General features: G+C 41.2%; 1 protein-coding gene across 1 annotated transcript in view; it reads right to left on the reverse strand.

Moving 5' to 3' along the window:
- Window positions 1–290: 290 nt before the first annotated feature.
- The window catches only part of LOC137333038 (SH2 domain-containing protein 1A-like), a 59,693-nt gene continuing 46,667 nt past the window's right edge, over window positions 291–13,316 (reverse strand). Inside the window, exons 3-4 of the mRNA XM_067997126.1 lie at window positions 3,714–3,831; window positions 291–2,365 (exon numbers count right to left, since the gene is read on the reverse strand). Of these exons, the coding sequence (XP_067853227.1) occupies window positions 2,319–2,365; window positions 3,714–3,831 (165 nt within the window). The 3' untranslated portion in view covers window positions 291–2,318. The remainder of the gene's footprint in view (window positions 2,366–3,713; window positions 3,832–13,316) is intronic.

The raw sequence follows: 13,316 nt of genomic DNA on the forward strand, positions 1-13,316 counted from the left end.
ATAACAGTGAGCGCTATTAGGCTCACCGTTTTTTTACGAGCAGTTTCTGGCCCATTATCTATTTGTTCAAGTAAAATTTATTTTTTCGCCATTTTAACGCAGTCACTAGCCTGTTTAAAAAATGGGAAACTATTACATTAAAGCAGCACACAAAGGAATTATATGCAAATGCATTAAGAAGTGCACAATCAGGTGTAATTAAGTCTCTCTATGCTGAAATACTTGCATTTGCAATTAGAGACACTGGACAAATGTAGGGTGGGACGGTGTTAAAAGATGCATCACTCATACAGTATTGAAGATATTTTTATTTATTTTTCGCATACAAAGATCTCCAAAAAATCTTTTATTAATTCATCAGTTACATAATATAAAAATAAAAATGTTTCACCCATCCATTGCTGCATACGTATTTATTGGTTTTAATGATGAAAGTCACATAAGCTGCAAACCATTGTTTAAATACAAAGGACATGGGCTAGACCAGTGGATAAAGGCAATGCCTGGGGTTAGGAATGAGCCATACAGGCCAGAAAGTCTCAGGTTGGATTGTTGGTGATTGTTGAGTTAGTGGATCTCAGCAATGGTGGCAGTTGGCCCACTACAATTGGTCTTAACATCCCACACTGGGGGGAATAATATCAGCCAGGCTTCCTGCTCATGTTCACTATCCAGTGACTGCTGCTGGAAAATGTACTTGTGGACATTAGGTGAGAACAGGATTGATCACAGTTGTGATTCTCTAAACAATTAAATGGCCTGTGGACACTCATTTCGAGGTTGTCACATGAAGAATGATCAAGATACTAGAGGGCTAGCAGTGCCCATGGAATTGTACCCAACCAAAGTCAATGCCTTCATTGGGGAAAATACAAGGTACAAATATAAAAATGATTGCAATGTGGAAGCCTTAATGTAAGCTTTTAACTTTTCCACTTTACATGTTTTTTAAACGTCTCCATTTCTGAAGCCGACTAGATCCTGCAGATCTCGATGAAAAGTATAAAAGCAAAACAAGTTGCTAAATCTCTAAACATCAAATCAAATAATTTTATGAATATATAGAAACAACAATTATTTATCATCACAATTCACAGTTTGGTTAGAAAAAAATGTACTCCTATCACCAATAAAAAAGAAAAGGATGAAGGGAACATGTTTGCTAGATCACTCGAATTCTTCAAAAACAAATCTTAGAACATCTATCAATTTTTAAAAATTGGGAAAGAAATCAAGCCTGTTTCACAGAAACTAATTTTTAAAAAGGATTCAGTAGCAATCTATTAAAGCAGATAGCCAGCACTTCTGCCTCCTAACCACATATTGGCATGTTCAAGTCTCAAGACTACTTTTCACTTTAATACACTTGAAATATCTTTTATTTTACTTTTATATGTACCTTTACTAAAAGTAACTCCATTTGGTGCAGTGCTGCTGCTACTTTTGGTTGGTAATAAGATACATGAAATAATTTCTTCTGGTTAGTAACATTTCACAATCAAATTCAGGGGGCGAGCATTGTGAAGAACAGCAAGATTGATAATGGTGGGTTGCTATGGCTCATAATGAAGTGTTGCAGTGTCCTCCATCTATGATACTAAATCACTCATTGAGCATATAATAATCCCACAGCTGTCCATGAAGAGCCAGCTCATCACATCTTGTATGTCTGGTGTGACTGTTGAGCTCAGGAAGTTGTTGAGAGAAACTAATTCTTCACTGACTGCACGCAAAACACTGGCCTTGAGTTTCTACAGGGGTTGTCCCAATCTCCTGCCATAATCTAGGACGGAGATTGTCAGAACCCCGGAGACTAATCTCTCACTACGGTGAGAGATCAGGACAACTCCTGCAGAAATTCAGGGTCTATATTTACAGTGGAAATTTGTTTTCACTTTTTGTATCACTGGTATGCTATTATTCAAAAATAGCAGTACTGTAACTATCCTTCTGCAAAAATTATTTACCACTAGCTGCCTTAGAACAATATGAAAGGTAGAGATCCCTTCTCTAACAAGTTTGGGAAAAAGATAAATAAATAAATGAAATATTAAGAGCCCCCTGCTTCATCAAGAACCTGTGTACTGAAGTATGCCAGAACTTAAGATTCAAACATATATCAAGAACAATAATTGCTAGTTGAGCATCTGATACTCTGGAAAAAAGAAAAGAATATTTAGAATGTTGAACAGTGCATGCTACTATCAAGGGTCAATGAAGATGTATCCAGGTTGACTGCTGTAGCTCGTTTCAACAGAAAGCTTTTATAGTATGTTCAGTCCAACATCATGTTAGCAATTTTAAAAAAGCACATGCAATCATTCAGCTGGTTGCATCAGGAGATAATCTTCTTCTTTTTCAACACCTGAAAAAACAAATAAAAATCCAGTGTTATAAGGACATTTTCAGTTAATAAAGCAGCATGAAAATTACATATGTTATCTTTAAGTCACAGTTAAGTTTATGCATGAGCTGTCCAATGGCATACTGGGCAAAAGGTACTATCCCAGTGTAGTACTAAACCATGAAGACCAGAAAGTTCCCAGTTCAAGTTTTGGTCAGTATTAAACTCAGTTGTGCATTTGGCTTCAGTCCCCATCCTGGGCTATGGAAGAAGAGGAAAAAACTCAGCTAGAGTTTCCACTCCTGATCGCTATACAGTGACATCACCTGCAAAAAGTGCCTGTCAGGTGCAGGCTACATAGGGCTCAGCTGTGATCCCTCACACTGTCAATTACAACAACAACTTGCATCAAAAAAACAACTTCAACACAGGAAAACGTCCCAAGGCACTTCAGACAAAAATAAACAATGAGCCTAAGAAGGAAATATTGGGAGGGGAGATTAAAAGCTTGGTCAAAGAAATAGGTTTCAAGAAGGGCCTTAAAGGACAAGAGAGTGGTGCAAATGCATAGAGGTTTGGCATGGGACTTCCACAGCTTAAGGCCTAGATGGCTGAAGGCACGGACTCCAAAGATGGGGCAAAGAGATTTCGGGATGCACAAGTGGGTAGAGTTGGAGAAACGTGGAATCCATCAGAAAGCAGGGGGATTTGGCTGTGCCGGATCTCCATTGTTTCCAGGATCTTCTGGCTTGCCTAGTAAGGAACAGAACCACTGCGTACTCCTTAAAAGAAAATGTCATTGGCGGGGGTGGGGGAGGGAGTGAGATACGGGGACTCCCTAAGCTAGGAGTTCCAGCTTTTGTGGTTCACTTAAGAATCAGTGTCATTCTGGAGGCCAGTGCATAGTGAGATGAGGTCTACCCGCCTCCATATGAGTGGAAGTGGGCTCCTTGTTCCTGGCTGAGGAGAGAACTCTGTGCTCCGCCTTGCCCCTTATATACATTTAGCATTGGATTCCAGTTTCCACTGCATGATGGGCTTCACTGGGCAATGTGAAGAGCCGGGACCTGTCGTCTTAAGACCCACAGTTTATAACCTCCCACAGCCTGCCCTACATACACAAGCACACAACTTTGACAGCTCTGAAAAATAGGAACTATTATAAAACTTATCAAAAATTTGAAAGAAGTTTTTTTATAAAAACCTCAACAATATCTTCAATGTGCAGAACAAATCCAGTTAGCAAAAACATGATTCTAGGAAAATGTTAAAATAAGGTACCTTTTATTCATTTACAAATCAACAGTAGATGAGAAAAGCAGAATTTCCAACCACATATGATTCAGTTCAGAAAAGAAAGTTTAAATACCTTTCTGCCTGTACACAGGGTATAATAAGGGTATTGCTAGGCCTTGGTCTTCCTTCTGGTATGCAGCAATTAAGTTCTTCACTTTACGAAACAACCTCTTATGGACTCCAGCTGCAGTCTGAAAACACATAAGAACAAAAGAATTTTTAGGAACAGGTAAAGGCCAACATGCCGAAATAAGCTTATCTCTCTGTCTCAGATCAGGCCCAGCTACCCATTTTCTCACTTCAATTCCTTCTCTCTCCAGAAATGCACCATTTATAAGGGCCATTTTTCAAGTTGGTGCTGCCAGCTGGGAAATTTAGCCACCAGCAATGCATTTCAGAAAATCCCTGGCATGCTGCCCACGATGTTCTATCTGCTAGCTCAAACTCCGAACAAATGGCCCTACTTCATCAACCATTCTTGCTAACATATTCCACAACTCTATTATCTGTTGGGTGAAAAAGATATAACTTGACTTCTGTCTTACTCCTAACTTTGCAATTTTTAAATGTGTGTTCACTGGTATTTGAACCCTGTTAATGCAACATGTAGCTCTGAGTGTAGGTTCCACTTTAAAATGGAACCGAACATCACTGATGACCATTATTACTTTTATTACATTATTTACTCTCTGTTGTAAATTGTAATTGTTTCAAATTGTTTTACTCCCCAGATTAGACCACACTGTGCTCACTTATTATGGCCTCATGGGATGCTATGACATTTTTTTTCTCCTGCTAATAATTCTGGGCAAATCATCAGTTCAAAGAATTTAGTTGACAGGATAAGCCCATTACCCATGGTGTCAAATATTAGAAATAAAAAGAAGAAAAACTACAAATTCAGAAAATATGAAATAAGGACAGGAAATGCTAGAATGCACAGCAAGTCTAGGCATCTGTAAAGAGAAAAGACTGGTTTATATTTCAAAAGATCTAGAAAAAAGAAGACAAGACTGCCTCTTTATAAGATGGTCTGAAAGAAAGAGGGGAGGAGAGAACTTTTTCAAGTGGAAACTCTTCATCAGAACTGGAAAAAGAAAGAAAACCAAAACAATAAATGAAGGGTACGAGTATAACAATAGCAAGAGTAGAAATACATATAGTACAAACAGGTAAATATCAAGCATACAAATATGCTAACTGCTAATCCAAAGTAGTAACCAATGGATTTTGCAGCCTGTGAACAGTTTTTTTTAGAAAGGTGGAAAGGAGTGAAAAGTGCTGCATGAGTCAGACTGGAGAGAGGGTTATGCCTGAAATGTTAACTTATCACTTCTCTCCACAGATGATGTGCCTGACTTGCTGAGTGTTTCCAGCATTTTCTGTTTTTGTTTCCTAAACTGCACATGTCTCTGTCTCATCTTGAGGTGTAAATATCAGCCAGACTGCAATGTATATTCCCTGCAGCTTGAAAAAAGTTAGCAGACACTGATTTTAACCCAGTGTGTCCTGTACCAAAAGGAAATAATCCAATAAATAATCCACTATGGACAAAAATGCTTTATTTTTGTCATATGAACAGGATCCAGTCCATCTTGAAGGAGCAATCCTGTAGGATCCCATCGCGGTGAAAATCATAGAATCATAGAATCATAGAAGTTACAACATGGAAACAGGCCCTTCGGCCCAACATGTCCATGTCGCCCAGTTTATACCACTAAGCTAGTCCCAATTGCCTGCACTTGGCCCATATCCCTCGATACCCATCTTCCCCATGTAACTGTCCAAATGCTTTTTAAAAGACAAAATTGTACCCGCCTCTACTACTGCCTCTGGCAGCTCGTTCCAGACACTCACCACCCTTTGAGTGAAAAAATTGCCCCTCTGGATCCTTTTGTATCTCTCCCCTCTCACCTTAAATCTGTGCCCCCTCGTTATAGACTCCCCTACCTTTGGGAAAAGATTTTGACTATCGACCTTATCTATGCCCCTCATTATTTTATAGACTTCTATAAGATCACCCCTTAACCTCCTACTCTCCAGGGAATAAAGTCCCAGTCTGTCTAACCTCTCCCTGTAAGTCAAACCATCAAGTCCCGGTAGCATCCTAGTAAATCTTTTCTGCACTCTTTCTAGTTTAATAATATCCTTTCTATAATAGGGTGACCAGAACTGTACACAGTACTCCAAGTGTGGCCTCACCAATGCCCTGTACAACTTCAACAAGACATCCCAACTCCTGCATTCAATGTTCTGACCAATGAAACCAAGCATGCTGAATGCCTTCTTCACCACCCTATCCACCTGTGACTCCACTTTCAAGGAGCTATGAATCTGTACTCCTAGATCTCTTTGTTCTATAACTCTCCCCAACGCCCTACCATTAACGGAGTAGGTCCTGGCCCGATTCGATCTACCAAAATGCATCACCTCACATTTATCTAAATTAAACTCCATCTGCCATTCATCGGCCCACTGGCCCAATTTATCAAGATCCCGTTGCAATCCTAGATAACCTTCTTCACTGTCCACAATGCCACCAATCTTGGTGTCATCTGCAAACTTACTAACCATGCCTCCTAAATTCTCATCCAAATCATTAATATAAATAACAAATAACAGCGGACCCAGCACCGATCCCTGAGGCACACCGCTGGACACAGGCATCCAGTTTGAAAAACAACCCTCGACAACCACCCTCTGTCTTCTGTCGTCAAGCCAATTTTGTATCCAATTGGCTACCTCACCTTGGATCCCATGAGATTTAACCTTATGTAACAACCTACCATGCGGTACCTTGTCAAATGCTTTGCTGAAGTCCATGTAGACCACATCTACTGCACAGCCCTCATCTATCTTCTTGGTTACCCCTTCAAAAAACTCAATCAAATTCATGAGACATGATTTTCCTCTCACAAAACCATGCTGACTGTTCCTAATTAGTCCCTGCCTCTCCAAATGCCTGTAGATGCTGTCCCTCAGAATACCCTCTAACAACTTACCCACTACAGATGTCAGGCTCACTGGTCTGTAGTTCCCAGGCTTTTCCCTGCCGCCCTTCTTAAACAAAGGCACAACATTTGCTACCCTCCAATCTTCAGGCACCTCACCTGTAGCGGTGGATGATTCAAATATCTCTGCTAGGGGACCCGCAATTTCCTCCCTAACCTCCCATAACGTCCTGGGATACATTTCATCAGGTCCCGGAGATTTATCTACCTTGATGCGCGTTAAGACTTCCAGCACCTCCCTCTCTGTAATATGTACACTCCTCAAGACATCACTATTTATTTCCCCAAGTTCCCTAACATCCATGCCTTTCTCAACCGTAAATACCGATGTGAAATATTCATTCAGGATCTCACCCATCTCTTGTGGTTCCGCACATAGATGACCTTGTTGATCCTTAAGATCATCAAAAGAGTAGGAGGACGGACATGATAAATCAGGAAATAATAATTATGTGAAGCTAACATTGGAATTGCAGGAGGAAGGGGAGAGGTAAAGAATGCCATAGTTTTGAGGTCCTAGGAAATAATGAATTAGAATAAGAGATGAAGTGATGAGTCAAGATTTTAACACAGTGAGAATGCAGAGAAGAAATAATGTGGAACAACATATTTTGTATTTAGATCTTAGAAGGAACAAAAAAGGAAAGTTCAGAGGAGCAATGCTGCAAATAGTTTGACAGTTTTAAACAAAGATTAGGTAGAATGATGGACCATTTCACCAACGGGAAGCAGAATCATGTAGCGGACACAGTTAAAATTCTAACAACATTCTGCGTGTGTGCATCGAGGGTTTTACAATGTTGTGATGATGACTCACAGGGCTGCGATCAATTCCATAGTAGGTTATGTTAAACTTGTATAGAACTTTGGTTAGACCACACATGGAGCACTGTGTACAGTTCTGGTCTCCATATTACAAAAAGGATATAGAGGCATGGGAGAAGGTACAAAGAAGATTTACAAGGACGATACCAGAACTGAGAGGCTAATACTATCAGGAAACACTCAACAGGCAGGAGCTCTTTTCTCTAGAAAAGAGAAGGCTAAGGGGTGACCTAATAGAGGTCTTTAAAATTATGAATGGGTAGACATAGAGAAGATGTTTCCATTTGTGGGAGGAGTCCAAAACTAGGCGTCATAAATAAAAGATACTCGCTAATAAATCCAATAAGGAATTCAGGAAAAACTAACAGAGAGTAGTTAGAATGTGGAACTTGCTACCAGATGGAGTAGTTGAGGTGAATAGCACAGATGCGTTTAAGGGGCAGCTAGATACATACATGAGGGAGAAAGGATTAGAAGGATATGCTGATAGAATTAGATGAATACAGCCCATTGTTTCAGCAATATGCGGCCTCCTGGATATCTAAGATGGCATCTTGGATGTGCATGCACGCTTCTAGCGTGACGTGTGCCAGACGCTATCTTGGTAAAGGGTTCTGCGCATGCGCAAATAACGAACACCAGCTTCATGTAAAGTAGGGAGAATATGCGGTAGATCAGTGTGCAATGCTGATTTAAAGTGATACACACCATTTTGGCACTTAACGCTCCAATCAAGGCACTGTCTTAACAGCAACCATCTATTCATATCTTAGAGTGCCCAGAGGACTCCTCACCACAGCTATTTATGGGGACCATGCAGAATTTACAGGTTAGTTGCTGGATTATTGCTTCTGGCTGCTGATGCATTTGTAACTGTTTGTGAAGGTCTCCTATACTTGAATACTAGGACGAGGGGACATAGCCCAACATTTAGAGCCAGGACTTGCAGGAGTGAAGTTAGGAAGTAATTCTACACGCAAAGGGTGAGAGAAGTTTGGAACGCTCTTCTGCAAACGGCAGTTGATGCTAGCTCAATTGTGACTTTTAAATCTGAGATAGATAGATTTCTGTGAACAAAGGGTATTAAGGGATATGAGGCTAAGGCAGGTATATGGAGTTAGGTCACAGATCAACCATGATCTCATTGAGTGGCGGAACAGGCTCGAGGGGCTAAATGCCACTGCATCTTACTGCCTCCTGTTATGTGTCACCTGCTCCTGAAAGAAAGCAGGACGTGTGTCTGGGTGATGTGCTTGTCATGTTTGAATGGCTGCCAGTGTGTGTGGCTTGCAACAGTGTTAATGTGTAAGGGTGAGAGGAAGCATCTGATTGGAAGAGTTGCGTACTGATGGAAAGAGTTTGTTGGTATGTGGGCGATAGGGGGGTGCAGTGCGTGGAGCAGTGGATGCGGCGAGTGGTGCAATTGGTAGGAGGTGCTAACTGACAGTTGACCTCACTCGCCTTGACCACTCGTGTCAAAGCACTAAACTTCTTCCTTCGTGGTGCTATGTACCTGACATTGACTGCGTCCCCTACTGCCTCCCACTGCCTTTTCAGCATATGTCTGGAGGGCCTCTTGACCCCCCCCCCTCCCGCGGATATAGGATGCCCATCCTTCTGTTCACCTCTTGCACCAAGGCCTCTAGTGCATCAGCAGAGAACCTTGGAGCACGCACTCTCACAGGCCTGGTACCAATTCGGACTGGCAGATTGGTGAGGTCTGGCTTACAGATTGGAAGATGTGAGATTTAGTGGTGCGCAACCTTTACTCAATGTTTTAAAATAACTCAACAGTTTGTAAACATAGGGACGGGACCTGCATCTGTGTTTCTCATGTGTGATGTCTGATCTCCGTTCAGGCTCCATGCAGACCCGTACCTTCTTTTTGGAAAACAACAGGTACTGGCTACCTTTAAGAGATGCAGGCTGCCTGTCAGAGATACAACCTGCCTTTCAGAGATTCGGGCTCCCCCTGCTGGTGGAAAGTGCAAATGTCATTGAATCCTCGTGTCAACGCTTGTTTGGAACTCTTGGTTTAGGTAGGCCTCGTCCTGCCTGTGACGGAAGCACCGAGCGCGGGTTAATCACGGATCGCAATACCCGCACCCAGTTTCGTGGGTTAACCAATTTAGCCTCCATCTTCTCTATATCTACCCCATCAAACCCTTTCATAATCTTAAATACATCTATCAGGTCACCCCTCTGTCTTCTCTTTTCTAGAGAAAAGAAGCCCAGCCTGTTGAATCTTTCCTGATAGGTATAACCTCTCAGTACTGGTATCATCCTAGTAAATCTTTTTTGCACCTTCTCCAGTGCCTCTATATCCTTTTTATAATATGGAGACCAGAACCGTTCACAGTACTCCAGGTGTGGTCTAACCAAGGTCCAAAACAAGTTTAAGATAACATCTCAGCTTTTCAATTCTATCCCTCTAGAAATGAACCCCAGTGCTTTGTTTGCTTTTTTATGGCCTTATTAACCTGCGTCGCTACTTTTAGTGATTTGTTTATCTGTACCCCCAAATCCCTCTGCTCCTCTACCCCATTTAGACTCTTATTTTCCAAGCAGTATGTGGCCTCCTTATTCTTCCTACCAAAATGTACCACCTCACACTTCTCTATATCGAAATTCATTTGCCGATTATACGCCCATTCTGCAAGTTTATTAATAGCTTACTGTATTTTTCCGCAGTCCTCCTCAGTATTAACTATACCCCCTAATTTGGTGTCATCTGTAAATTTTGAAATTGTACTTCTGATTCCCAAGTCCAAATCATTAATGTAAATTGTGAACAACAGTGGTCCAGTACTGATCCTTTCGGAGCACCACTTCCCAGCTTTTGTCAGTCTGAGTAGCTACCTTTAACTCCTACTCTCTGTTTTCTGTTTGGTAGCCAGCTTGCTATCCATTCTGCTACTTGTCCCCTGACTCCACATGCTCTGGCCTTAGTCATGAGTCTACATGTGGTACCTCATCGAAGGCCTTTTGAAAATCGAAATATATTACGTTTACTGCATTACCCTTGTTTACGCTTTCTGTTACTTCTTCAAAGAATTCAATAAGGTTGGTCAAGCATGGCCTTCCCTTTTGAAATCTGTACTGAGTATTTATTATGTTTTCAGTTTCTAGATGGGATGTTTTTCTATTACATCTTTGAGTCAGGATTCCATTATCTTTCCTACCACCAACGTTAAGCTAATTGGTCAGAGTATATTAAATGATTCTGCACGTTTACCCATCTACTTATAGATAATAAATATACTGCAGTATAATGGGAAAAGAAATAAGATTTATTGATAGAGACCGTGAATTATATAGATGGAAATCAAGGGACAAATTTACATGAATTACAAAGATAAATTGAATCAGGATTATGCCATGAAATATACGTTTTAGCACAGTAAAGATGCTGGAGATAAACTTCAAATCATAATAAGATCTTAATCTTGGTCGACCTTTACAAAGCCATTCATATTTTATTTCTATTTCTTTATTTCAGTATATTATCAGTAGTTTTCAAAATGATCTGAGGTCTTATTGCCAATAATGTGTTCTAATATTAATGAAATATTAACTTGAATATGAGCTTTAAAACATGCACCTCCACTTCATTTGTCTTGTGTTGAATATTTTGCACCATTACTGGTTTGAGTGAGAGTTTCTTTAAATCTGTTAGTCCTGATTTTCTGAAAATGACAGAAGTGGGTTTGAGTGGGCCAATAGCAGAGGCTCACCTGTGCTGAATTTTCCAAACTGGAGTCCTTCCCTTTAATTTGAATAAGCTATTGGCTCTAAAAAGCTTGTCCAGCGAGCTTAGCCTGTTGCGCACTTGGTTGTGGAAGGTGATAGCAGCACGGCAGCAGCTCTTGAAGGGCTGTAGCTCTCCATTACAACAACAATAACAACTTGCCTTTATATAGCACCTTTAACGTAGGAAAATGGCCCAAAGGCCAAATCAAACAAAAATTGGCACTCAGCCAAAGAAGGAGATATTAGGAGGGTTGACTAAAAGCTTTGTTAAAGAGGTAAAATTTACAGAGGGACAAAGGATAGAAAAGTGAAGGTTTAGGGATGGAATTCGAGAATTTAGGGCTTAGATGGCTGAAGGTACAGCCGAAATGGTAGGGTGAAAGGAGTGGGGGATGTCGAGGAACACAGAGTACTCAGAGGGTTGTAGGGCTGGAGAGAGGGGTAAAGCTATAAAGGGATTTGAACATGAGGATGAAAATTTTAAATTGAAGGCATTTGGGAACCGGAAACCAATGTAAGTGAGCGAGCACAGGTTTTGATGGGTGAGCAGGACTTGGTGCGAGTTAGGATACGGGCAGCAGAGTTTTGGATGAGTTCAGGTTTATGGAAGGTGGAAGATGGGAGACCAGCCAAAGGAGCATTGGAAGAGTTAAGTCTGGAGGTAACAAAAGCATGGATGAGGGTTTCAACAGCCGATCAGCTGAGGTGAAGGTGTATGCCCGGCGATGTTAGTGTAGAACCGGATATGTGCGAATGAGTTTTAGACCAGTTAGAGTTTATGGAGGGTAAAGGATGGAAAGCTAAGAAGGATAGCATTGGAGTGAGAAAAAAGAAAAAAACTTGCATTTACATGTGCCTTTCCTCAGAATGTCCCAAAGCACTTCACAGTCAATGAGGACTTTTGAAGTGTTGTTACTGTTGGAACGTAGGTAAACGCAGCAACCAATCTGCACACAGCAGGTCCCCACAAACAGCAATGAGATAAATGACCAATTAATCTGTTTTGATGGTATTGGTTGAGGGGTAAAAGTGAGCCAGAACAAGGTGCGAACACCCCTGCTCTTCTTCAAACAATACCATGGGATCTTTTACATCCACCTCAGCAAACAGACAGGGCCTCAGTTTAATGTCTCATCCGAAAGATGGCACTGCTGACAATACAGCACTCCCTCAGTGCTGCACTGAAGTGTCAGCCTAGGTTATGTGCCCAAATACTGGAGTGGGGCTTGAACCCACAACCTTCGGACTCACGGCGAGTAGCCGAACCTGCAGGTGACAATGGCATGAATGAGGGTTTTAGCAGTAAAGGGACATAGGCAGGCAATATTGCAGAAGTAAGTGGTCTTGATTATGGATAGGATGTGGGGGTCTAAAGCTAGCTCAGGATGCAAAGATTATGAATGGTCTGGTTCCGCCTGAGATACTGGCTGGGGAGGAGATGGAATCAGTGGCAAAGAAGCGGAGCTTGTGGTGGAACACAAATATAATGGCTTTTGTCTTCCTGATATTGAGCTAAAGTTACGACATCCAAGACTTGGTAATAGAATAAACAGCCTGACAGCTCAGAGGAAGTTAAGGGATCAAGAGAAGTGAGGTAGAGGTAGAGCTGGATGTCATCAGTATACATGTGAAAGCCGACCCTGTGCCTGCAGATGGTGTTGCTAAGTGGCAGCATGTAAATAAGGAAGAGATGGGGGGCAAAGATAGATCCTTGAGGGACTTGACAGTCCAAAGGTGGAAAGAAAGGGCACTGTTGGACATGCATCGCTACTTCAGATAGGTAAGAATGAAACCATGCAAAGTCATTTGCACTGTGCTGGAAGTAACAAAGACATAATCCCTATTTTCATTATTTTCTGGTTGACACAACCAACTGTGCATCTAATGGCTCAGACAGAAATTAAATATTTCAGAAGGTAAAGTTTGAAAAGTTTTCAAATTGCGTTTCTGATAAGCAATACTTAACTGCTTTTCCCATCTGCTTTTCTAACAATGCAATTAGATGGTGTGGTGAAGAGAAAGGAGAAAAGATTTATCATCAACAATGATTGGTGTGAATTCAAGTGAGTTCAAATTGCTGGCGGCACAAA

This window comes from Heptranchias perlo, chromosome 15 (genome assembly GCF_035084215.1).
Source record: "Heptranchias perlo isolate sHepPer1 chromosome 15, sHepPer1.hap1, whole genome shotgun sequence".
Lineage (NCBI taxonomy): Eukaryota > Metazoa > Chordata > Chondrichthyes > Hexanchiformes > Hexanchidae > Heptranchias > Heptranchias perlo.